We start from the raw sequence: 27,686 nt of genomic DNA, 5'->3' as shown, positions 1-27,686 counted from the left end.
TATTACAATAAACTTTTGCTTATATGGCATCCAAACAAGTAGAAAAATCGATTAGAATGTTTCCTTTATATATTCCATGTTCTAATGTTGTGAGGAAGGGACAGATAAGCAAATACATTAAAGGATTTACTCAAATTATTTGTGTATATTATACACCATTACAGGCCAATCTCTTGCATCTTTTAAATACAAATTATCATAATCATTTTCATAATAACTCTAAGCATTCCAAGATTCCTGTGCATACTATGAATCATCAAATAAAGGACTACGTTATGCTCAAAATTGTTTCATAATTAACTGAACATATTTTGCTCTATTGAAACTCTTTTGGAAGATATTTAACTTATAAAGAAATACCTTAAAAGAGAATCCACACTTAAATTAGCTAGAACATGGTTGAACCATTCAGGATAAAAAGTAATTTATTAAAATATTTTTTTCAGGTCCCAATAAGGAACCTGAAAATATCAACAACTACTTACCATTAAAAGATTGTTGCCATGCTAAAGCAGAACAAAGTAAGGCTACACTTTTCCCACTTCCTGTAGGGCTCTCCAGTAAACAATGTTGCTTACTATTTAATCCTCTGACAATCTATGGACACAAAAACAATGAAAAAATCAATAAGCAATTTACTTCATAGGGTATCTCTCCAGGAGAAGTACAAATACAACAATGAGAAATAAGGTTGTACTTAAGGGAGCACAGCAAGAGCAGAAGCAAGAACCCATGTTTAATGAAATCTAAACTTTATTCCTTTATATCTCTCCCTAAAATTATGATGGCCCTAAAAAGCATATCAAGCAAAAAAGAAATGAAAAAAAGCAATTTGTGCCTTAACGGTTTCTGTAAAACTAGAATATAGTACATGAATATTTTTGATAAAAACAAGGGAGGCTACTGCTCATGGGAGTGTAAACTGTTATAACCACTTTGGTTTCTGTTGTTATTGTTATTATTTAAGTTTATTTATTTATTTTGAGAGAGAGAGAGAGAGAGAGCACGCAAGTGAGGGAAGGGCAGAGAAAGACAGGGAATCCCAAGCAGGCTCCATACTGGCAGCACAGAGACCAACACGGAGCTCAAACTCATGAACTGTGAGATCATGACCTGAGCTGAAACCCAGGGTTGGATGCTTAACCAACTGAGCCACTCAGGCACCCCTGTACACTTTGCACAAAAACTAATGATTCCTAATAAAGTTGAAAATACCCAACTCCAGCATGTACAGTACTATGTATATACTCCAAATTTTACCCACATGAACACAAGGAAACATGAATAATAAAGTTCAAAGCAACATTGTTTATAATTGCTAGAGAATGTAAACAATTTAGAAGTCTATCAAAAGGAAAATAGAAAAAAATTCTGGTATACTCATATAATGGAATGCTATATAGCATGTAAAATGGATTAACAATCACCAGGCCTACATTTTAAATATGTGAAGAGAAAAAAAAGTTCTGCACAAAGATAGGTATAGTATCGTATCATTATGTAACATTTAAACTACGTAAAATAAATACTCTATTACACTCGTAAACAAAGTATAAAGTAAATATAGTAAAATATTGGTATTTAACAAAGTTGGTTTCCTTAAGTTTGCATATTGCCTATATAAACAGTCTCAAAAAAATATACTAGTCTGTGTAATAGACAACAAATACTTCATAGAAAGCAGTAATTCTGCAAAGTAAATAGAAGTTCCAAATGAGCTGAGAATATTTTTCAGAATGTTCTCCTTTGCCTCCATTATATCCATGGACATATATGGTTTAGCAGTGGTATTATTTTTCCAAGGGTTAGATGTTCTTCAATGAAGCAGGCAAATATTTTCAATCTATTTACTATCTGAGAAAATGAATGTAGCCTTATGAATTATAAACATATGTATCTTAATAAAGACTTAAAATATCTATTGAAAAATACTTACAGGGGGCGCCTGGGTGGCTCAGTTGGTTGTCTGACTTCGGCTCAAGTCATGATCTCATAGTCTATGAGTTCGAGCCCTGCATCAGGCTTGCTGCTCTCAGGGTATATCCCTCTTGGGATCTTCTGTCCCCCTTTCTCTTTGTCCCTCCCTCACTCATGCTCTCTCTCTCAAAAATAAATAAAACATTAAAAAAAAAATACTTACAGAATTCATCATAGCAAGCTGCGATGGGTAAGCTTTATAAGGAAAGGTAATTTTCACCCCACCAATTGTATATTCAGACACTGAAGCCATCATGCTTTATTCTTTACTTCAGATTCCTAACTGCAACAGAAATGAAAATCAATATTGAAACAATACCACTCAAAGAAAACCAGATACCCAACATTAGGACAGATGTCTGGAAATAAAAATTGGAATAAATGTTTAAACAAAACAAATGGAAGTAAAAAAAATTTCCTAGTCTTATAAATCACAACAGTTGAGAGCATGTCTTGGAATCTGACAAATGTCGATTTTCATCCATGCTCTGCCAAAGCTGTGGACTAGGAACTAGAAAGTACAGGTTCTAGACCAGGTTCTGAAAACAACTCAGATATGTTACCTTGATCATGTCTCTTCACTTCTATAGACTAAGATCCTTATCTGTAATAACAATGGCCTGACACTTAGTAGGTGCCCAATAATTCTTCTTTAAAGGTCAGGGGGGTATAATGAAAAGAAGATGAGTTTGGAGTAAGGCAAACCTACATTTAAATTCCTCTGTGTGAGGGGCGCCTGGGTGGCTCAGTCGGTTGGGCGGCCGACTTCGGCTCAGGTCATGATCTCGCGGTCTGTGAGTTCGAGCCCCGCGTCGGGCTCTATGCTGACAGCTCCGAGCCTGGAGCCTGTTTCAGATTCTGTCTCCCTCTCTCTGACCCACCCCCGTTCATGCTCTGTCTCTCTCTGTCTCAAAAATAGATAAACGTTAAAAAATAAATTCCTCTGTGTGTATCACTTAACCTCTCAGAGCTTATTTCTTCATCTGTGAAATGGAAATAACACTACCCACCTGATCGGGTTTTCATGAAAACTAGCCAGGCACTGAATTAAGAATAACAATGTACAGAAATGTACCCAAACTTCAGTGTGGGTACACAGAGGAAATGATCTACTTTAAACCACCTTTTCTTAACCTAAGATACATAGATACAATTCTAAACCACCTTTTCTTAACCTACGACATATATAATCCAGAAACTGGGATCTATGAAGTTTCTGTGCCATGACTGAATTTTTCTAAAAAGGGTCTATAGACTTCTCATTCCCAGAAATATATCCTGAGGAAATAACTGAAAAGGGGCGGGGTAGGGAGGGACTGATATACATCGGTACCACTTTGCAATAGTGAAAAAAAAATTGTAAACTCAAACTGGGGATGGAGGGATGGTTGAAATAACAGTGTAATAGATTAGAAAACCAATTATAACCTTAACCATAGCCTATGTGTTCTAAAAGAAGAACCACTATTCTAAAGTATTTTCCAGTCCTAATATCTTGCGATTCTGTGAAGCTCTGAGAATGAAACTGATGGAATCTAACCCCTTAATCTGAACCAACAACTCAAAACTGGTCTAGTTACTCAGATATGACCTTCAAATCAATCCATCCCCCGCCCCAGTTGTGGCAACAGGCATCTCAAAATGGGGTAGCTTCCCACGCACACTGAGTAAAACAAACAAAACCAAAACAAACCACAAGTATCTGCCTGTCGCTCCCGGCCGCCTAACGGGCCTCCGCTCCCATCAAGGGAGGACAGGCTCCCCTTCTCCCCAAGTTTCCGTCCTCATACTTTCCTCCTCCCTCAGCCCGCAGATTCCAGACGCCCTGGCTGATCCAATCAACACCGACCAGCCAGCAAGGCGGTAGGGCGAAAGCGGAAGCAGCCTTGCCGCAGATTTCGCGCACTCCCGGGCAAGGGAGACAGACTTGCCTGTCCAGGGGAAAACCGAAGAAACGCCTACAGCGCTAGGCAGAAGAAAAGGAAAGCTTTTCCTTCACAGAAGAAAAGGAAAGCTATATCCGCAAAAAAAAAAAAAAAAAAAAAAATACAGTGGAGCGCTGACAAAGAAGAAAGGTCACAAGCCTCTTTCCCTCAGGGGGCTGCTACCACCCATGCCTGGTCGCGGGCTCCGGGCGGCTGTAGCTTTCCTCTCCAACCCTCATCAGTCACCTCAACCACGCTCTCCCGGACGAATTCCCGCCTCCCACCCCTTAACTCCCGACATCCAATCGCCGGACGAGCTCAGACAACCAATCAGACGCCAAGACCAGAAATGAAACAACCAGTCCTGGCGGGAGTTTAGGGGGGCGAGGACTCTGGCATCCAATGGAAGCCTCCGCAGTAAAAGTAGGCCCAAGGTAAGTGGCGACACCGGAAGGGGAACTACCCAAAGCGTGAACGACTCGTCCAAATCTCAGGGATTTAAAGGAAAAGAGTTCTTTGTTTGACTTTTTGAAACTGGTGATTTAACCTGTGTATAGCTTTCTTGGAAACTCAAAGTCTGTATTCTTAAAGTCCGTAGACTAACATAGAGAAAACACCTTTAAGTCTTGCCGAGTTCTCCGAGCACTCATCAGTGCCACCTAATTCAAATTCTAACTTTATAAGCAGTCAGGGTATAGAGACTTGAAGCGGGAATTGCCAGACTGAGCCAAACCAGGAGAAAAGGTTCGATGACAACCGGCTACAGTATCTCATAATACTCAAGGCTTTCTCCGATACCAAATTAAACCAGACAAACGCTCTCGAGGTCTTCCGGCACCAGGTAACCTCTACCTTCTATTGTGGCTCATCCACCTTCTGGCCCTTAAAGGCCAGTTTATTCTTTGCCAAGAAGTACACTTAAAGTTCCTCAAAAGTAGGTTAATCATGATCCCTCTGAATTGTTATTTTTAAAAAGTTCTGTATAGGCTAAACTTGATTAAAATACTAGTGTCCAAAAAAGCAAAACCTGAGACATTTTCTCAAATTCGAGAAACTGGTTTGGGAGAGAGGTTTGCTCCAGGAGGGAGCAGCAGGATTTGTTTGCATTTTTACTACATCGTCCCCAAATGACAATACTTACAGTCATGAAAAAAAATTCTACCCTTTAATTTGGCCCTCTCAGACTCATAAATTTATCCTAAATAAGTAATCTAAAATTAATAAAAAGTAATAATACCTCAGTTGATAACAGCGCCTATTGTAGTACTGAAAAAAATAATAAACTTCCGTATAGTAATAGGAAGATGGTTATAATATACCAATTCAATCATCATGAAGCCAATAATTATAAAACTAAATCACTATGAATTGTAATTATAAAAATTAAACAACTTGCAAAAAACAATTCCATATAAAATTAAATGAAAAAAAGCAGACTCCAAACCGTATACCATTAGTGGGTACCACTACTTACATTATATGACAAATATGTGTGCATAAGCAAAGATGAAGGGAAAGTACAAAAAATGTAATTTGTTAAGACAGTGGAATGAAGGATAATATATAAAAAATAAGTCCTTAAAATACCTTCAAATTGCTATTCTGCATTTACAAATTGTTTTTAATTTCTTTTAATTTAAAATATTTTTTAAATATCCAGTCTTTTAAGTAACTGCTCCAAGGTAACTATTCTGATTTTCTGTTCCTAAATTCCTAAGGCTCTCAACTGACTATAACTTTGTATTGTCATTTGATGTATGGGGCATAACAGAAAGGGACACACATAAACCCTGGAGCCAGTGACCCCTAGATTCCAGTACCTTGAAATGTCCCTTTCAAGTTAGCTGCAGTGAAATGAAACACAAAAACTACAAATTCATTTGATAAAGAATATGAATGTTTATAAACCAATATTCAAAATAGTTGCACACATCTGTTTTCACCTGAATAAAAAAAAATCACATTGTGACAAATCTTAACCTTAACTTAAAATACATGAATATTAACATTTACTAATATATTTACACATTTTATTTACATCATCAACAAATCTGATGAAAAACAGCATATGTTATTTTAACACAGCAGGTTTTGACCAGTCTTTGAAAATTGATCCAGGAATGTGCACTGCATTTAGTTAGAAAACATTTCAACATTTTCTGAACTCCTAGAAGTTACGTACTCACAAAATATTCCAAAGCCTCTGTTTAAAAACTAAACAAAACAAAACAGGAGCAGTTGTATTTAATCTTAAAAGACTATAAAACTGCTTTCTTTAAAAATATGAAAATTCTTACGGTATTTTTTAAGTGTATGCTTTTACTTTTTGCATCAAAATTACTTAATTGAACATTAAGCATCTAATAAAAGGTATAAATATTCTATCATCTGTGATGCTGTGTACTTCATGATTTGAAATAGCTACAAATTAGTTCTCATATAATACCCTTATGAGGTAGGGCCAGTAGTAATTCCATTTTACAAAGGAGGAAAATGAGATGTGCCTATACACTACGGAAAAGACTAAGGTTAAGTTTCTTTTCTTAAAAAAAACCACACTTTCTTATTAGTCTACCTAATTTCTTATACAAGTGAAGAGGTCTGTTTCAAAGCAGGGGACTGGAGAGGTTGGGAGGAGTGTGTCATTCAGGTATTTCTCAGAAAGCAAAGAAAAGTACCTTCTATGTTGGATATTTAATTAAGGGGGGAAAAATTAGGATTATGGGTTACCTGAATGCATCTGCCTAATCAATGGAAGTTACTAACACAACTGCAAAATCCTTCACCCACATGGTACTTTACACTTTTTAATTTTTCCTTAGGTCGAAATACTGTTTATTTTTTTATTCAGAGATCTTCTAAAATTAAGATATGAATTATAATCCTAATGGTACACCAAGAGCACTTCAATCTAGTGCGTTTTACTGCCCTAAACTTTAATTAGATACCAATGTATTTCCCACCACTGACCACTAGGTAAGTTAGTAAAGCATTATAAAAATAAATTAAAAAAAACAACAACAAAATGAGATCTCTTTTCAGGTTCTTCTATGCACAAAGATGTTTCTTTTAAACCAGTATCTTAAAATTCCAAATTATTCAAGTATCTCTTTAAACATATGTCTACATATTAGTAAAAATTGAAGCAAATATGTAAAATCTTAAAATTCTCATCTGTAATTACTTGCATTGCAAGTTTTAGCAATTTCTATCAGGTATTTAAACTAATTTTTCCTGAAGTCTCCCTTCCCTTTTTCTCCCTCTCATCATTGCATCATTGTCACACTGTTACGAGCTGACAGCCATAAACTAGGGCTACCCACTCATCTTTATAAGAAATTAAGTTAAAGGCATGGCACTTTTCCTTTATTGCAAATGCTAAATACAAGGCCAAATTCACCTTCCAATAAGGAGTTCTTAAATGTGCTCCCAATAGGAAAAAAAAACAAACAAACAAACAAACAAAAAACAACAAAAGAAGCTCTGCTGCTACAATATAAACATACCAGCAAAGTAGATCCAAAGAACTGCCAATCAAATACAAGCAAGCACAATTCTTAAGAGAGTTCTAAATTATATTCATGTTGAAATGAATCGTTTAATGATTCCAAGACGTTACTGTTCCCATTCAGTTTAAAGTTGTTATAAGATGCAGATTTGTATTGAGTATATGCAGCAAACAGCTTCACTTTTTTGTTTTACTTTTTTTTTAAATTCCACTAACACTCATGTTTATTATTTCAATTATTGTGCTTTCAATACAATGACAGAGCTGTACATCAGGATCCATACTTCCAGTGTCCCCAGATCCATTTTTGTAAGATGGATCTTTACAGATTCCAGACCATCCACTCGGTTTCTCCTTTATTTGTTGAAGACCTAGAAACATAAGGAAAAAAAAAAAAAATGAATTAATTAAGGCAAGGAATCTGGAAAGGATTTTGGCCTTTTTCTTTGATATATTAAAACAACTTTGAAAATAAGTTACTACTTACGTGTAATAATTGGATCAATGTCTCTTGTCTGAGTGGCAACATCAGAGGCACAGACTTGCCCTATTTGGATCAGCAAAGACATAATATCCTCATACAGGGGAGGAAATGCTCGACAAAAAGAGACCAAACTTGGCAGAGTTGGCATGAAAAAAGCATAACGCTTAGCCTGCGTTAAAACTGTTGGAAAGAAGTTAAACAACTTTTTACTTTACAGATATAAATTCAATGTACATGGCCTACTAAATATATTAAGTACCATGCTCTGTACTAAGTTTTCTAAGACATGGCTGATCCCTGCCTTCAAGGAGTTTACAATCTAATGTAATAGTCAGCCATCATCCAACATAAATTCTTACTCCCAAGCACTGTGTTAAGTGCATTACAAGTATTATTTAATTCTCACAGTTTTATGAACGAGGAAAGTATTATGATGATACCTCTTTTATAAAGGAGGAAAACTCTTAAATAAACCTTATATTAAGAAACTTAATGCCAGTTAGTGATGGACTTGGGACTGAACTCAGGCAGTTAAAGCTCTTAACCACGAAAACTAATCATAACATGAGGTGAATACAATGAAAAGAAAAATCAATAAAGTAGTATAGGAGCACTAAGAAAGAATATAAAATTAACTAAGGCGTAACGTTAAAAGATTGAATTATAGTCCATATCTTTTATTTTTTTCTTTTTTATTATTTATTTATTAATTTACATCCAAGTTAGTTACCATATGGTTCAACAATGATTTCAGGAGTAGATTCCTTAATGCCCCTTACCTATTTGGCCTATCCCCTCTTCCCCATCGCCCCCAGCAACCCTCTGTTTGTTCTCTATATTTAAGAGTCTCATATGTTTTGTCCCCCTCCCGGTTTTTCTATTATTTTTGCTTCCCTTCCCTTATGTTCATCTGTTTTGTATCGTAAAGTCCTCATATGAGTGAAATCATATGATATTTGTCTTTCTCCAACTAATTTTGCTTAGCATAATACCCTCTAGTTCCATCCATATAGTTGCAAATGTCAAGATTTCATTCTTTTTGGTTGCCAAGTAATATATAGTTCATATCTTTTAGTTTATTTTCATACCATTTAACTCTACAAACCAGACAGTGAGTAAAATATTAAAGTAGGTTTTAAAACTTAAGGAAACAACTTATATATTTATCTCTTATTTATACATTATGATTACATTTGAAATAAATTGTAACTAAGCAGTTGTAATAAATTGCAACTTGTCTTCTATTGACATAATTACAATCAGAAAGCAGATCTGATTTTCATTCATAAAATGTGGAAAGCTTATTATATTTACTTACATCTATATACATTCATTCACAAAATAAAAGATGCTATTTGCTTACCTATTCATCTCCTCTTCACTGTAAATTATATTTGTAACAGAAAATTTTTCAAAAGAATAAATGAAGAGATGGCATAAACTACTAGTAACACAGAAAACATCGTGCTACTGAATTCAGAAAAATATGTACTACTTTATGTTAGAAGTTGTTATTATTGATGCTCGTTGGCTACACACCTGTTAGCAAAGTTCCCATGACATTCACAGCTAAGCGAGCCACACTAAGTGACTTTGGTAATGCATACTGGATACACAAATGAGAAAGCAGCTGGATAGCAAATATCTGCAATACAAAACCAAAATGTTACATGTTTCTGAAGAATCCTTAAGTATTAAACTGTTAAATTTGGGGTGCCTTGGTGGCTCAGTCGGTTGAGTGTCAGACTTCGGCTCAGGTCATGAACTCATGGCTCATGAGTTTGAGCCCCGCATCAGGCTCTGTGCTGACAGCTCAGAGCCTGGATCCTGCTTCGGATTCTGTGTCCCCCTCTCTCTCTGCCCCTCCTCCACTCATGCTCCCTCTCTCTCTCTCTCTCTCTCTCTCTCTCTCTCAAAAATAAATATTAAAAAAAAAATTTGTTTTTTTAAAAAGTATTAAATTGTTAAATGCTTGACAACTAAAGACTGGAGATTAAAATTTTCCTAAAGCTCCAAAATGCTCATTACCTGTTTTTCAAGTTCTGGCTGTGCAATAAGCTCAGGTATGAAATCCAGACAGATGTGCATAGATGGAATACCTGCGACTGTCAGAGGTAGAAGTTCACAAGGATAACCCTATCACAACAAGAAAGGGGGGAAAAGTTAGAAATAAAAAAACTATAAGCCAAATACAGAGAAAAATACACAGGAATGTTTTTCTTCCTTTATGTAAAAGTTGCTCAGAAGGCTACTATGCCTTACATATATCCTGGCATTTCGCCTTTCTGGTGCACTAGAACAGAGATAAATTAAACATGTTAGTCTGAAATAAAATCTAAAAAATATGGATTTTTTTTCCCTATTAAAAAGGACTATGATCATTTATGTGATCTCCAATTTCTGACTGATCCTTATTAACTTTATAATCAAAGCACTCCCCCTCCCTCAAAAATAAAGTTCAACCATAAAGCATCATTCTTTGAAAACACACCTGAAAGTGAACAAGTTTAGCAATGTTGGGATCAGCAATGTACATCTGGTGTAACAGACAACAGATAAGGCACTGAACTTCTCGAAGGTTACAGAGCAAATTGTCTTCTCCTTCCTCCATTCCCTTATTTGAAGCACTAGTAGTAATAACACTTTGAACATTCCTTAGCAAGCTGTCTGGATTGACACCCTTTGCTTTTTCTTCTTCAGTAGGTAAGCAAATCTCCAAGAGAATCTGGACAGCTGCACTATCCTACAACCAAATAAAACAGTGAATTGAAGAAGTTTCTGAAAATTTTGTTTGAAAACCAAATCTAATTTTGTTTTCACATGAACAAAAGTGGTAAATTAACTTCTTAAAAAAAAAAAAAAAAGAGGTACTTTTAAAAGCAAACGTGAACAATCTATAGGGTAGCGATTCTCACCTTGTTTAGGGTCCTTGTTCAGGACCCTTTTAAGTCTCTGAAGAAAACTACACACCTTCTGTGTATAAAAATGAACATGTAAACATTATGCTAAGCAAAATAAGCCAAAGAAAGACAAATACCATATGATTACACTCATGTGGAATTTAAGAAACAAAACAGGTGCCTGAATGGCTCAGTATGTTAAGCATCTGACTCTTGATTTTGGCTCAAGTCATGATCTCACTTATGGTTGTTGAGACAGAGCCCTGCGGTGGCTCTACACTGGGTGTGGAGACTGCTTGAGCTTCTTTATCTCCGTTCTCCCTCTGACCCTCCCCCACTTGCAAACTTCTCTCTCTCAAAAAAAAAAATTAATTAAAAAAAGGGGGGTGGGGCGCCTGGGTGGCTCAGTTGGTTAAGCGTCTGACTTCAGCTCAGGTCAAGATCTCACGGTCAGGTCTGTGAGTTTGAGCTCCTCCTCGGGCTCTGTGCTGACAGCTCAGAGCCTGGAGCCTGCTTCAGATTCTATGTCTCCCTCTCTCTGTATCTCCCCTGCTCATACTGTGTCTCTCTCTCAAAAATAAACACACACACACAAAAAAGATGAACACAGGGGTAAGGGGGGGGAAAAAAGAGAGGGAGGCACACCCATAAAAGACTCTTAACTACAGAGAACAAACAGGATTTGCTGGAAGGGAGCTGGGTGGGGGATGAGCAAAATGGGTGATGGGCATTAAGGAGGGCACTTGTGATGAACACTGGAGATGAACACTGGATGTTATATGCAAGTGATGAATCATTAAATTCTACTCCTGAACTCAACAATACACTATCTTAACTAACTAGAATTTAAATAAAAGCTTTAAAAAAATTAAAATGTAAACAGATATATAATTTCAGGGTAGTCACATATCACTAAGGTAGATCCATGGACTCCAGTTTAAGAATATCTACTAGAAGAGTATTCTGATTCGATGACATCCAAAACAGGCCCTAAGCAAAAAATAACTTCTACCAGAATCTCCTTTCCTTTCTCTTAAATTCCTACATTTCCAAAGATCCTATCCTGCATTCTCCTCTTTTTCTCACCTGGCCTTTTTTCTCACCAACTAATTAATTCCTCTGAAGATGGTGGTTAATAATTAATGCCTAAAAGTCACCTCCTAAAGCTCTTTTTCCCTTTTAATTTGAAGATGAGCTCTTTAAGACCCTGGTTTTGCAAGGAAAAGTTCTGCCTTACGATCTATTCCACCTGTACAACTCATTGTTGCTCAGTCTACAAGCTTGATTGTCATTTCATAGAACAGTAATTTCCTGAGGGTGATCTACTCAATGCCCCTACATATAAAGGAGAGCTATAATCACTCTTACCTAGCAGGAAAAAGTTAAAAAAAAAAATACACACACACACACACACACACACACACACACACACAAAACATGATGTATCTATCTCTGGAAGATAGCCACTGCCTGGAATGGAAGAAAACAATTACTTCACCTAACTGTTTTCAGAACTTGATCATAAAGTAAGGTTAGCCTTACATTATAATCATTAATGAAGTAAGGTCAGCTTTACTTTATAATTCTTGGGTTGAAGGGTTTTTGGTTTGGGGTTGTTATTGATTTGTTGTGTTTTTGTTTGTAGACTCTGGTGCCAGACTACCCAGGCTTGAATACTAGCTCTGCCACTTACTAAATGTGTGGCCTTGAGCAAGTGACTTAACCTCCCTAAGTCTTATTTTCCTAATCTATAAAAATGGAGATGATAATACTCCATACCTCACAGATTGGCTGTGAAGATTAAATAAGATAAAGAACTTAGATTAGTATTAGATTAAATATATAATATAAATTATATAAATAATATGTAACATATATATTACATATATAATTATATATAAATTAAATTAAATATATAAAGAAATTAGAATAGCATTCAGCATATAACAAGCATTATGTAAATGGCAGCTATTACAATCCTCAATCCCTTATCTGAAACTGAGAGCCAGATTTCTTTTAGAACTCAGAAATCTTTTTTTTTTTTTTTTTAAGAAAGCTCTATGCCCAACATGGGGCTCAAACTCACGACCCCAAGATCAAGAGTCGCATGCTCCACTGACTGAGCCAGCCAGGTGCCCCCAGAATTCTTTTTAATATTATATAATACCTCCAGCAGAGACTAGGGTAGCACACACTGCAGTCAAACATATTCACATTTCTACAGCAGAACAATATTCACAAATAAGTGGGATAAGGCCATAAATAGCTTCATATCAATTCAGGTCACAAATGAGACCACATCAGGTCAGGTTTTTCTGCCAACTGAATTACCAAAAAAATGCTTCGGTTTTCATAGTTTTTTGGATTTCTGTATCACAGATAAGGGACTGTGGACTTATATTATTATTCGAATTCCATTAACTGCCAATGAAAATATTTCAAAAAATATATCTCGGTTCCAGCTTTTGTTTTTGTTTTTTGGTTGTTCTTTATTTTATTTTAGAGAGAGAAAAAGCACGTGAGGGAGGGAGAGGGGCAGAAAGAGAGAGAGAATCTTAAGCAGGCTCCACACTCAGCACGGAGCCCAACACGGGGCTTGATCCCACGATCCTGGGATCATGACCAGAGCTGAAATCAAGACTCAGACGCTTGGGGTGCCTGGGTGGCTCAGTTGATTAAGTGTCTGACTCCGGACCTTGGCTCAGGTCATGATCTCATGATTCATAAGACTGAGCCCTGTGTCAGGCTCTGCGCTGATAGTGTGGAGCCTACTCGGGATTCTCTTTGCCTCTATCTCTCTGCCTCTCCCCTACTTGCTCTCACTCTCTCTCTTTCCTAAAATATATAAACAAAAGCTTAAAAAAAAAAGAGTCAGATTCTCAACTGACTGAGCCACCCAGGCGTCCCTCAGAAAATATATTTCAAACTAAGAAAACATTTCTACTTTAAAGACTTCAAATTGTTTAACATTTAATCATCTCACATCACCTGTCTTATTCAAAAAATGACTACTTAAGGTTTCAGTAAAATTCTACATTGTTATAAAACTTTTCTAAATATAAAACCAAACTCCTTATGTTGTCATACTATTTACCACTACATGACATTTTATTATATATATACTTCTTGTTCTATTTGTCTCCACCATTTGATTTTAAGAAACAAAAGTTTTATATTTTGTTAAAATGTAAATCTTGTTTAAACGGCTGTTAACCAAAAAATAAATAAAATAAAATAAAATAAAATAAAATAAAATAAAATAAAATAAAATAAATGGCTATTAACCTAATATCATAAAGATTATTCCTAATTTTAGTAATACAGTCCATTTGATATTCAGTGGCAAAGGTAATACCATTATAATACATTCTGTAATGTAAGAAATTCATGGGGCACCTGGGTGGGCGCTCAGTTGGTTAAGTGTCCGACTTCGGCTTAGGTCATGATCTCGCAGTTTGTGGGTTCAGGCCCCGCATCAGGCTCTATGCTGACAGCTCAGAGCCTGGAGCCTGATTCTGTGTCTCCGTCTCTCTCTGACCCTCCCCCATTCACATTCTGTCTCTCTGTCTCTCTCTCTCTCAAAATAAATAAACATTAAAAAAAAAAAAAAAAAGAAATTCATAATATGTCACCATTGTACACAGAGGGCTATCAAATAACATCTATTTAACTCATTATATTAAGACAGAAGCTCATGCCTTTCTAGACTAAATTCTATTTTATTACCTGAGCAGCCAGTAATGCATTTTTCAATTCTTCTCTGGTAACTTCTGGGCCATCAGTTTGCCCAACTAAGCCTATTGTATTATTCTGAGAAGGCCTATCTTGCTCTGCTGTTTCCTTCAGATGAGCGCTAAGATAGGCTTTGGATGCAAGAAGGTATCCATTCAACATGTGTAGAGTGATATCCATCAGTGGCGGGCATCTAAACACAGAAAAAAGAAAAATAGTTGAGAAAGAAATAAATTTATAAATTAGCCAGAACATGATCAATCAGTCCTGAACAGTACCTGAAAAAAACTAAAAAGAGTAGTAACACTTTTCCCACTGAAATATTTATTCTAAACATAAAAGTTTAATATATTTGTCTTAACCTCTGTATTTCAAGATTATATTGAAAATATTTTAAGTATTAACTATTCCATCTTATCAGCTAAAATCAAATATAAATGTATGCCCTAGAGACAAGATTCCTTTTTTGCAAACGTTGACACTACCAGTAAATCTCTTAGATAATGAACCTGCGAAGCAGCTGTCCTCAAAGAGAAATATTCTATTATCGATAACATGAAGGAGATTAGAACACAATAGTTAATTCTTTCTACTCTTGTTTCTTCTTTGGAGCACGACAACTCTGTATTCCAAAAGTTCTTCATCCACTTGACCTGGAGTAAGTTATTTTCTGAGCCTCAGTTTCCTTATCTATAAAAGAATATAGTTATTCATTCCTAAAAGAATGTTACAGATTAAATTTAAATGAGATAAGAACAAATATAAGAAATATAAATGGGCGCCTGGGTGGTTCAGTCGGTTAAGCGTCTGACTTTGCCTCAGGTCATGATCTCACAGTTTGTGAGTTCGTGCCCTGCATCAGGCTCTGTGCTGACAGCTCAGAGCCTGGAGCCTGCTTCGGATTCTGTGTCCCTCTCTCTCTCTGCCCTCCCCGCCCACACTCTCCCTCTATCAAAAATAAATAAACTTTAAAAAAAAAAAAAAGAAAGAAAACAACAAAAAAGACAAATTAGTAACCACTAAAATTTAAAAAGCCAAGCCCTTAGAATAACCGGAAAATGTCACTTCTCAGTCTATCACGGAGGGAACTAGCATGTGTGCATAAGCAGGCAGTATAGCTGTGTTTATAACTGTGAAACAATGCAAACAGCTTAAATGTTCATCAATAATATATCCATGGTTTTTCTGAAATGTCCAAATTTTCTATAATAAACATCTGTGTATTCACAGTGAAAAAAAAATATGTCAATGGTTAAAAAACTATGGCAATGTTTCCTAAAATTAAAGAGAATAATCTGGGGTACTTATTTGAATAAAACAAAACAAAACAAAACAAAAAAAAAACAACTCAAGCTCCATTCCAAAATTTCAAATCAGAGTTTCTGGAGGACAGGCCTAGTAATTTACATATGGAATACTATGCAGAAGTTAAAACAAATGAGGTAGAACTATGCATATCAATATGGAAAACATATAAACAACACTAAGTTTTTTTTTAAAAGAACAAAATAATACCTACAATGTATGACTTGTGTTTTTTTTAAACCACTGGGGAAAAAAGTATTTCTACTTATAAATTTATAAATATGTAGAAAGTAAAACTACACACAAACCATTATGACAACAAAGTTTTCTCTGGACACATAACTAGGATTGGTCAGGAGGCCAAAGAACAATTTTGCTTTAGCCATGGCAACGTGGTAGATAATGAGAAAAAACAAGATTTTTCACTGTATACCTTTTTCTTCTGTTAATCTTCTTGTTTGTTCACTTACTAATGAACACTAATGTGTTTGTTCGCTTACTAATGAACACTAATGTGTTTGTTCACATTACTAATATAATGAAAAGTTTCATACACACATAAAAAAGGAAAGATGATAATCTCCAATAACTAATCACCTAGCTTCAACAGTTATCGACATATGGCCAGTCATTTCCTCTATGCCCGCATCCACTTTCCCACCACCAACACTGGGTTAGTTCAAAGCAAATCCTAAACATCATATCTTTTTATGCATATATCTTTTTATATTATTTGATATTTTTAAAAACCATATGGATGATCACTTGGTAAAAAAGTTAAATTTTAAAAAAATTAACAAAATTGGGGCACCTACTAAGTGGTTCAGTCAGTCAAGTGTCCGACTTTGGTTCAGGTCACAATCTCACAGTTCATGGGCTTAAGCCCCATGTCAGGCTCTGTGCTGACAGCTTAGAACCTGGAGCCTGCTTTGGATTCTGTGTCTTCCTCTCTCTCTGCCCATCCCCCACTCACACTGTGTCTCTCTCTCTCTCAAAAATAAACATTAAAAAATGTTTTTTTTAATTAACAAAATTAAAAGGCAAAATAGAACCACACAGGAAAAATCAGCTATATATAGAGAGAGAGAGTGCGCAAGAGAGCGCGTGCGCTAATATCCTTTATGAAGAACTCTTTCCAAATCAAAAAAGATAAGCATTATAATAGAAAAGTAGACTAAAATATAAAGAAGAGATAGCAATAGCCAATAAACATATTAAAACATTCAATCTATAAACTGGTTCAGCCGTTCTAGATGGCAGAATAAAAATATGAGTATGAATCAAAATATGAATATGAAAAATATGAATGAAAAGTCTTGAAAATGAGCATGTAACTTTTGCCTCCATAATACCATTTTTAAGAGTCTGCTCTGGAGCACCTGACTGGCTTAGTCAGAAAAGCATGCAACTCTTAATCTCAGGGTCATGAATTTGTGCCCCACATTGGTTACAGAGATTACTTAAATAAATAAACTTTAAAAATAAAATGTTTACAAAAAAAGAATCTGTTCTAAGGAAATTCTCAGTACACAGTCACCGCAGCACTACTGATGATAACAAATAACAGAAATAAGCAAAAAAATATCCAACAATAGGGATTGGGTTAAGCATAGTGTATCTATATGGAATATTATGCAGCCAATAGATATAAGAATACCTATTAATGGGGGGAAAGTTTCACAAGTGAAAATCTAAGCTACAAAAACATTACATACATTATGATAGCATAATTTGACAACTTCTTGAACAACTGGAGACAATTCAAGTGAAAAGTTACCTACTTAAGTGGATTTTTAACATTGACAAATTGTTTTAGAAGTTTTTTTCTGGAAGTGTTATTTACTGCTATTTTTCTTTTATTAGATACTTAAGTGTCATTTATACTGTTCATTCTTTTGATTCCTATTTCCTATGAGACCTTGATCTCACCAAACCATACGTGGCTGATTTTGCAACTTTTGTCACTTCACAAATATCATCCTTCAGTTGAGGAGAGAGGAGTACATTCAGAGAGTATATATCCTGGTTAAGTCTTCTTTAACTCCAGTTTCCATCCCCCATCCCAAGCCATCTAACCTAAGGCTTCTCAAGGTACCACCTACATGACCTCTTTAGCCTAACATTCAAGGCCCTCGATAGTCTGACCCCAACTTGACATTCCAGTTCTAAAGTGTGTTCCTCTGAACAACTTACCCCTCCATTCCAACAAAGCCTTTTTCATTTCTGTTTCTATACTTTTGCTCAAAACTGTTCTTTTTCCCACAATGCCTTCCTTGACCCCTTAGCCCCATCGTTATAGTATCTACTCATCTAAACCCTATTTCTATCCTTTAAAATACTACTCAGGTCCCACTTCATCTACATCTTTCCTGATCCTTTAACAGCATTCATATACTATACCATTCATCTGCAAATGACCATATTATTTAACTTCTCATGTGTTTGTATTATTTCCCCATGCAGGCAATAATCACTTCAAAGGCAGGCCCCTCATCCTATATATCTTTGAGATTACTTAGCAATTGGAAATTCAAATATTAATGATGTGAATTAACAAAATCTGCCCCTTGAGGTGAAGTCACTTCAACTCAATTGATTAAGTTCAAAAACTGACAAGGAATTATAGACAAGTGTGGAATCAAGCTAACATCACAACTGAAAATGCCAAAAAGATCACAGCTTTAGTGTACATAACAGTTCATACTAAGCCAGTTTTTTTAAAAGCCTTTTACAAAAATGCTAGCAACAAGGCTAGGTTTTACTAATCACATATTAAATATTAAACTGAATAAATAGTTCTTGACTGAAGACAAAAAAACAAACAAAACCTCACAGTTCATACTGCCAATTATCTGTAAGAACAGTAAGATATAAGCTTAAACTAAATTTCTTCAATTTCGTTTGACTCTCCAAAGTATAACTCCAAAATAAAAATGAAACTCAAATGACACATACCTGTGTACCCTCTGATCACATCTTAGGACAATGAGAGGATCTATCATCAGGTCATTCTGAGTATACTTTTGCTGTCGTACAAACTTTATTGAAGGCTGAAGTGCATTAACTGTCATTACCCACAGCCTGATGAGAAAATAATCACATGTTCAAAAACAGCTATATTATATTTCAAACTTGGAGCCATCTACTCCTAACTTAGAATGATATATTCAGGAAAAAATTTTTAAAAAGATGTGAATGAACTTGGAAAAATTAAGAACTATAGAAACCTAACTTAAGTATGATGTCTCTAAAACAAATGAAGATAAAACAGTAAACACAAAGTAGTTTCAAAAATCCTCACAGTTGTAATGGAATAATCATGGCATATGAAAGTATGAATGAAAATCTCAGCACTTTGAAACTGTATCTGGCCTCATAAATTAAGTCCTGGTTCTGTAGCACCATAATATCTCAATGTGAGATGCCACTTAGAGATTAGACATCAAAACTATAAAAGTGATTACTAACTTGACTGTATATTATAATTTCTGAAGGATATGCCAGTATGAAGAGTACCTGATCTCTTACAGGGAAGCCCCAGAGTTCATCAGCCCCACCTTGCACACAGAGCTTGCTTGTCCACTCTTACATATGAGTGGACAGCCAAGAGTCATCAGACACCTAAGGAAAGCATCTAGTTTGAAAGATTAAAATATGCAAACAGAGGGGCACCTGGGTGGCTCAGCCAGTTGAGTGTCTGACTCTTGATTTTGGCTCAGGTCATGATCCCAGCATTGTGGGATCAAGTCCCGCATCGGCCCTCCCTCACTCTCTCAAATAAAAATAAATAAGTAAATAAATAAATAAATAAATATTTAAGATATGCAAACAGAAAGAAACTTCAAAGAAACAGAGAATGTAGGGATGAGAAATTTTTCTTAAGCCTATAATTAATATCCTTAAAGGACAGAATATTGCATATATGAAACAAGAACAGTAGGCATTTAAAAATATTCAGGTAAGAAAGAATTCTTAGAAATTAAGAATATAACAAAATTTTTTAATTCAAATCAAAGGCCAGAAGATAACACTGAGGAAATATTCAGAAAATATATTTAAAAGACAAATTTAAAAAGAAGAGAGAAAATTGAAAAATCGGAGGGTTTAAACCAAGAGGCTTAAAATCCAAATTACAAAAACTACAGAAAACAGAGGAAAAACATTATTGAAGAAAAAATATATATATTAAAATGTCCTTAGAAATGAAGGCATTAGGAGTGCCTGGGTGGCTCAGTCAGTTGAGCGTCTGACTTCAGCTCAGGTCATGATCTCACAGTTTGTGGGTTCGAGCCCCGCATTGGACTCTGTGCTGACAGCTCAGAGCCTGGAGCCTGCTTTGGATTCTGTGTCCCCCTCTCTCTCTCTGCCCCTCCCCTGTTTGTGCTCTCTCTCTCTCTCAAAATAATAAACATTAAAAAAAAAAAAAAAAAAAATGAAGGCATTAGTCCCAGACTAAAAAAAGGCCAAGCACATGAAACTATGAATAAAAAAAGGCCCACACCAAAATACATCATCATGAAATTCCAGAAAACAGTGAAAGAAAAAAACCCTACAATTTAAGAGAGAAAAAACAATGGTCACATACAAAGGAGTGGGAATTGGTATATCATTAGATTACTTAATAGCAACAAGGGAAGCTCAATTCATTCAGTAGGATGAAGTCTTCAAATTTCTGAAAGGAAAACTGAGCTAGAATTCTACACCCAGGCTAAAGAATAATCACATGTAATGGGAAGAATAAAAACCTTTTCACACCTGGAAGTCTCAAAAAATAAGTAAGTTCTCTAAACACCCTTTCTCAGGGAACAACTTGAGTGTGTGTTCCACTCACTAAAATGAAGAAGTAAACCAAGAAAGAGAAAAACATGGAATCCAAAAAGAGAGACAAAAGCAATTCCAGGATGGCTACTGTGCATGTCCCAAATTGAAAAATGAAGATGGAAAGCTATGAAAGGAATGTTTCCAACAAAAAAATGTTACTGATACATTACCTGATGTATTATAACTAATTGTAAAGTAAATTTCCTCTCAATGAAGTTGAGGGATGAATTAGTTATTGATACAAAACAAAAACAAAAGTAAAACAAACCCCAAGCAAATGGAAGAGGAAAGTATTAACTCAGGGTTTGTGTATAAGGTATAAAGGAAGGCAGTTGTATAGGAAAGAGACTGTAATCAAAGGATATTGCATAGGTCACCTATAAAATTAGGACTTAAGAGGCACATTGAATACTGCTTCAACCAAAAATTTTGATACTACTGTGTTGGGAAACACAGAGGAAGGAAAAGTATGTATTGGGGGAAGAGGAACTCATGGAGGAGCAAACAGGTAAAAGTGCTAACCCTTTATCTTGTATAGTGGAAAGTCGTAAGATAATTTCTAAATTGGAAAGTCAGGAAATCATAGTAATTATATTACTGAGATAGATGGGGGGACATAAATGCCAGAATAAAAAGGTAAGAGAGCTGAAAATAGTTGTCTCTGGGGAGCAACAGTCTAAAATGGGAAGGAATATACTATTTATGTTCTTAAGTTGTGTATTTCTTTATCTGATATAAGTAAAAATTAAATTTGAAAAGTATAGGGGCACCTGGGTGGACTCAGTTGGTTAAGTATCCAAATCTTGATTTTAGTTCAGATCATGATCTCATGGTTTGTGGGATCAAGCCCTGAATCAGAGCCTGCTTGGGATTCTCTCTCTCTCTCTCTCTCTCTCTCTCTCTCTCTCTCTCTCTCAATCTCTGTGCCTTCCCCACTTGTGGGCACACACACACTCTCTCTCAAAATAATAAGCATTTAAAAAAATAATAAAAAGCATAAATATTCCCAGACCTACTGAATCAAAATCACAGGTAAGTCCAGCCCAGCATTCTGTTTTTACTAGGTGTTTTTGGTTGTTTCTCTATTTAAACAGTATTTTCTTTTGTTTTTATTTAAATTCCAGTTAGTTAACCTAGTGTAATTTTAGTTTCAGGTGTACAATTTAGTAACCCAACACTCACATAAAACACTCGGTGCTCATCACAACAAGTGCACTCCATCCCCATCACCTACTTAAACCAGGTGTTTTTGATGCAATATATGGAACAGGAGAGACTCATCTTTGTAAAGGCAAAATAATTAATCCAGTATTCTCTAAACTTTACTGCACACCAGAATCACTGGGAAATACTTAAAAAAAAAATACTAATGGCTGACCTAATGACCACCAACAGACATTCTGATTTAATTGGCATGGGTTACAACTTGGGGGTTAGGGGGTTTTAAAAGCTCTCCAGGTGATTTTTAATGTGCAGCAAAATTTGAAGCCATGGCAATGATTGGAAGATACAATGGTGATCTAAATCACAATTAGCCACAAAAGACCATACATGAGAACTCATTTTTAAAGATCTTTCTCAAGTTGGAAATACTTTAAAGTTTCTCTCTGTTTCTTAAAAGAAAGTTTATTCTTTTTTTTTTTAATTTCTTTTAATGTTTATTCATTTTTGAGAGACAGAGAGAGAGAGAGGGAGAGAGGGAGAGAGAGGGAGAGAGGGAGAGAGAGGGAGAGAGAGGGAGAGAGGGAGAGAGAGGGAGAGCGAGGGAGCATGAGTGGGGGAGGGGCAGAAAGAGAGAGGGAGACACAGCATCTAAAGCAGGCTCTAGGCTCTGAGCTGTCAGCACAGAGCCTGATGCAGGGCTCGAACCCACAAACCGCAAGATCATGACCTGAGCTGAAGTTGGCACTTAACCGACTGAGCCACCCAGGCGCCCCAAAGAAAGTTTATCCTTTTCCTTAAAATTATAACAGCTCTCTAATTAGCAGTCTTTAGGAAGGATTTATATTATCAGATACTCAACCATTTTTTCCACATTTAAGTTTAGGTTATTGTATACAATCACTGCTATACACTTATTTATTACATGAAACAATACACTGAAATTACCTTCTAGGCATCACAGTATTAAGAACCATCCATAGTTTATTGACCGTTTGAAGAATTCGCCGCGGAACCCCTGAATTCAACAGCTGGTTCATATTGGATGTTAATACTTCTGCATATGGTATAAGTTCACTGGCAGAGAGCAGAGTCAAGTGTTCTAGAATCTGCATCACTTGTGTGTGACTTACTGGGACAGCTGAAAATGCTAAAAGGAAAACTTAGCAGTCATGATCTAACTTCTATACAGCTTACCAAATATTTGGTAATACCGTCCTATCAGACTACACACTACAAAAATCAAGGAAACACTGTTGCTCAAAAAGAATAAAACTTTCAATCCTGCCCATAAGTGGCTATACTTAAAATAAGAGCCCTAAGAAAAATTCATGTAAGTATAGTTATATCATAAAAAAATAAAACAAAACAAAACAACAACAAAAATCCCATTTAAAAAAATACATTGGTGACCCAAAGACAAATGTCATTTCCTTGGTGATTCAGACTAATTTAAAAAATTGACTGAAACATGAAAATATACCCAAATATTGTTTTTGGTAGTAACATTCATTAAGATTCAAACTTCTTGATATCTTCCATCTGGGTGGCCCCCTCTATAGGATGTAAGTACCCAGCACACTGCTGTTAGTAAAAAGTATCCAGAACTATGCTTTTCAATAGAATAGTCATTAACCACATGTGGCTATTGAACACTTAAGAAATGTAGCTAGTGCAAAATGAGATGTGCTGTAAATATAAAACACCACATTGAAAGACTTTGTATGGAAAAACAGTAAAATATTTCATTAATATTTTTATATTGGTTACATGATGAAATAATAATACATTAGATATACTGGATTAAATTAAATAATTATTAAAATTAATTTTGCCTGTGTTTTACTTTTAATGTGGCTATAGAAAGTTTAAAATTACATATGTGGGTCATATCATATTTCTATTTGAGAGTGTTTGAACATTATCCAATAACAGCAAGTACATTGCTCTATTCCATGGCATTTATTTCTGACCAGTTCGGACCTTCCTAAAGCCATGTGACCTGTTTAGTGATGGACATAGAAACTATGAAAAAACAGATACAAGCATGTCAGAAAGAAATGGCTAAAACTCCTTAAACTCAAAGAAAATTACTTAAAATATATTAACCAAATATGGTTACATACCCTGGAACGCTTGGAAAATTCTGCATGATTTGAAGATTTCAATGAGCCTAACATCTCTTTGTACTACAACAGGGTAAAAGGAGTATCCAATTTACTATACCTTCTTGGAGTTGTTTAGGAGAGTGGTTTTTGGCATTATTGGTCAGTAGCATACGCCTTAACAGGGCATCAGTTCCTGTGATTTCTTCTTCACAGATCCAATCATCCACAATGCATAAATGTGGGTAATTAGTTGCAAGGAGACGTAGTAAAGCAGAATGTAACCCTTGAAAATTTACAAAAAGTCAACTGGATTCTTCATTCTCAAATATCAAAATCTTCTCCCTCCCCGTCCCTTCCATTTTCGGCAAACCAAAAGAATGTGCACTTCATACTTCATATGTGCAAGCATACTACCATTTGAGAACTTCTGTTCAGTAGTTCAGCTAGAGAATCTGCTTAAGATCCCCAAGTGATTTGATACACAAAAAGGTGGAAACTACAAGTTTTATCAAAAGTTCTCAAGCTTTCTTCTACCCTATCCTAATATAAAAGTCTCCCATCAGGGGGTGCCTGGGTGGCTTGGTCGGTTAAGCGTCCGACTTCGGCTCAGGTCATGATCTCACGGTCCGTGAGTTCGAGCCCCACGTCGAGCTCTGTGCTGGCAGCTCAGAGCCTGGAGCCTGCTTCCGATTCTGTGTCTCCCTCTCTCTCTGACCCTCCCCCATTCATGCTCTGTCTCTCTCTGTCTCAAAAATAAATAAACGTTAAAAAAAAAATAAAAAAAATTAAAAAAAAAGTCTCCCATCAGGAAAAGTCACTTGACATAGCAATAGTTCAAGAGGGAGGGAGGAAAAAAAAGGTGAAAAGCATGTCCATTTTGGGAAGATCATATATGGTTTGAAAAAGGCCTCACTGAGAAATTCTGACAGGCTTCGATAGAAGAACACATGCTCTCTTCCAGCCCAGTTAAGAATCACTGCTACAGATGGGTAAAAAATCAAAATTGCCCCCTTTGAGTACCTAAAAGATCTCAAGCATTCTATGTACATTTTTTCATTTCTCCCTAGCAGCCCTTCAAGGTAAGTAACATTCTCTTCATTCTACTGTAAGGAAACAGACTGAAAGACATTTTTTAAAGTTCCCTGAATCATATAGCTAAGTATGTCAGCCAACCAAAGCAGTACTGATGACACCTACAAGACACTGCATTGGCCTTCCTTCAAGAAGAGTTAAGGAAGCTCAAAAGGAATAGGAAACTTCCTTTTACTAAATCAAAGTCTTGCTTGTAACAAGACTATGCTATGCTATGCTTATAGCATAGTTTGACTATTCATGACTATTACTGTATAATATCAATAACGATAAAATAAATGATAGTGTACAAAATGTCTTAATTAGATACATGAAGTACCACTATGCTAAATGGCACAAAAATATTGTTGTTACTATATTATTATTATCATCCTCATCAGAGTTGTAAGACTAGTAGTAACAGTATTAGGTGTAATAACAGTACTTTTCATCCAATCATCTCCTTATTATGCAACTTAGATCAAATCATACCACTGCTCAGTCCCAGGAGGGGCAGTATCTGCTTCCTTTGTCACAGAAACTGCTTAAAATTAATATTTCTATTTGAAAAATGCTGCAACAATCAAAAGTGGTTTAATTTTTTTTTTTAATGTTTGTTTTTGAGAGACAGAGAAAGACAGAGCACGAGCAGGGGAGGGGCAGAGAGATAGAGGGAGACACAGAATCTGAAGCAGGCTCTAGGCTCCAAGCTGTCAGCACAGAGCCCGACGCAAGGCTCAAACTCACAAACTGCGAGATCACAACCTGGGCCAAAGTCAGCTGCTTAACTGACTGAGCCACACAGGCACCCCAAAAGTGGTATTATTTTAAAGTTTAAATATCTAAATGCACAGCTACGTGTACAGTTAAGACTATCCCAAAACAGTCATAAAATGAGTACCTACAATAGTGAAAATTAATCTACACTTCATAATCTCTTCAATAAAATGTTACTTGCCAAACATTGTCAAATAAAACATTATTTCCTTGGAAAAGATTATGCAAAGATATAAGTAAATAAATGCAGACATCTGACTAAATGTGACCAAAGAAGGTCATCTTTGTTCCTGCTTGAAACCAACCATAACAAAGAAAGAAAAAGAAAACTCCAACTTCAGAGAAACAAACAAAAAACCCACACTCAAACATTACAAAGAGTGGTGTCAAATTAAGAAAAAAACTGAATTTTAAGAGGTGCATGGGTGGCTCAGTCAGTTAAATGTCCGACTTCAGCTCAGGTGATGATCTTGTAGTCAGTGAGTTGGAGCCCTGTGATAGGCTCTGGGCTGACAGCTCAGAGCCTGGAGCCTGCTTCAGATCATGTATCTCCCTCTCTCTCTGCCCCTTCCTCCTCACACTGTCTTTCTCTCTCTCTCAAAAATAACATTAAAAACATTTAAAAAAACCCTGAATTTCTAAAAATATTACTCTATGTCTATTTGACAGTTTTACAGTAAAAATCTAGTAATTCTGTGGTATGGAAAATTATGGAGCAATTAAAAGCAATAAGGTAGATCTACATGTACTGGCATAAAAACATTTCTAAGACACCAAAAGAAAAAAGCAAGTATCAAAAGAGATAGGGTATAATCATTTATAGTTTAAAAAAACAATTGTTTTACATGTGTGTAGCTATTAGCTTTAACCATATGAAACTGTATTTTTGTAGGTCAAAAAAAGTTGAATACCTGCAATTTCATATGGTTCGACTTACCAGAAAAAATGTCTGAAATTACATTCCAAAATAAAACTGGGTTTTGGGGAAGGGTAAATGCAAGGAGTAAGATAGGTATGTGAAGAGGAATTCACTTCTGAATTGTTGGATTTTTTACCATCAAGCACCTATTACACTTTATAACATTATAAACAGTACCGCATTTTTTAACAATAAACGTTAGCAGTAAAAAGCAAGCAAAACAAATACCTCCCAACTCTTGCTGCAGTCCTTGAGCCTGTCGAATAAGGAATTTGATAGGAATCTGATCCATTAAAGAAGACGAATATGATTTGGGCTTTCTTTGCATAGCAGCTGTCAAAGATAAAAAGTGTAAGATAAAAACAGTGTAACAAACAACAGCAATCTTAACCTTCAACCTAAATGGAACAAAAAACATTAAATTGCATTTCATTCACTTACCCTGTGAATATACTTCACAAAAAATGAAGAATCATTACCTAATAGTGGATACACAGGAAAAGCAAGAACATATCTAAGGGGAAGATCTGGAAAATGCCCCTACATTGAAACTAGTAGGGAAAAAAATCGTGAAGAGAAGCCATCTGCAGAAGTGTTATACACTAAAAAACAAAAACCAACAAAACAAAAAACAAAAAAAACCCCAATAAGTCAATACTCTCCCAAAACTAATTAGGAAGACTAAATGTAGCCATGACCATATGGCTTAAAGCTTCATGACTCCAATAGTCTTAATTTAATTATATTATATATTATACTGGTGACTGACTTAAAAAAAAATTTTTTTTTTTTAACATTTATTCATTTTTGAGAGACAGAGCACAAGCGAGGGAGTGGCAAAAAGAGAGAGACACACAGAATCCATGAAGCAGGCTCCAGACTCCAAGCTGTCAGCACAGAGCCCAATGTGGGGCTCAAACCCACCAACCATGAGATCATGACTTGAGCCTTAAGTCAGCCACTTAACCAACTGAGCCACCCAGATGCCCAGGTGACCG

General features: G+C 35.8%; 2 protein-coding genes across 3 annotated transcripts in view; both read right to left on the bottom strand.

The window, feature by feature from the left end:
* BRIP1 (BRCA1 interacting helicase 1) overlaps nucleotides 1-4,153 on the bottom strand; it is a 207,588-nt gene extending 203,435 nt beyond the window's left edge. The window contains 3 exon segments of the mRNA XM_053892318.1: nucleotides 486-597; nucleotides 2,141-2,256; nucleotides 3,905-4,153. Of these exon segments, the coding sequence (XP_053748293.1) occupies nucleotides 486-597; nucleotides 2,141-2,233 (205 nt within the window). The 5' untranslated portion in view covers nucleotides 2,234-2,256; nucleotides 3,905-4,153.
* Nucleotides 4,154-5,777: 1,624 nt separating this feature from the next.
* The window catches only part of INTS2 (integrator complex subunit 2), a 60,359-nt gene continuing 38,450 nt past the window's right edge, over nucleotides 5,778-27,686 (bottom strand). For both annotated transcript variants that reach the window (XM_053892320.1, XM_053892319.1), the window contains exons 16-25: nucleotides 26,917-27,021; nucleotides 24,040-24,204; nucleotides 22,762-22,963; nucleotides 18,787-18,912; nucleotides 14,521-14,719; nucleotides 10,386-10,637; nucleotides 9,923-10,030; nucleotides 9,434-9,539; nucleotides 7,898-8,074; nucleotides 5,778-7,781 (exon numbers count right to left, since the gene is read on the bottom strand). In XM_053892320.1, the coding sequence (XP_053748295.1) occupies nucleotides 7,612-7,781; nucleotides 7,898-8,074; nucleotides 9,434-9,539; nucleotides 9,923-10,030; nucleotides 10,386-10,637; nucleotides 14,521-14,719; nucleotides 18,787-18,912; nucleotides 22,762-22,963; nucleotides 24,040-24,204; nucleotides 26,917-27,021 (1,610 nt within the window). In that variant the 3' untranslated portion in view covers nucleotides 5,778-7,611. The remainder of the gene's footprint in view (nucleotides 7,782-7,897; nucleotides 8,075-9,433; nucleotides 9,540-9,922; nucleotides 10,031-10,385; nucleotides 10,638-14,520; nucleotides 14,720-18,786; nucleotides 18,913-22,761; nucleotides 22,964-24,039; nucleotides 24,205-26,916; nucleotides 27,022-27,686) is intronic.

Source organism: Panthera pardus, unplaced genomic scaffold, assembly GCF_024362965.1.
Source record: "Panthera pardus isolate Hobbes unplaced genomic scaffold, ASM2436296v1 HiC_scaffold_3, whole genome shotgun sequence".
NCBI classification, from domain to species: Eukaryota; Metazoa; Chordata; class Mammalia; order Carnivora; family Felidae; genus Panthera; species Panthera pardus.
The sequence above is the reverse complement of the archived record's forward strand: the minus strand, read 5'-3'. Positions and strand labels throughout refer to the sequence as shown.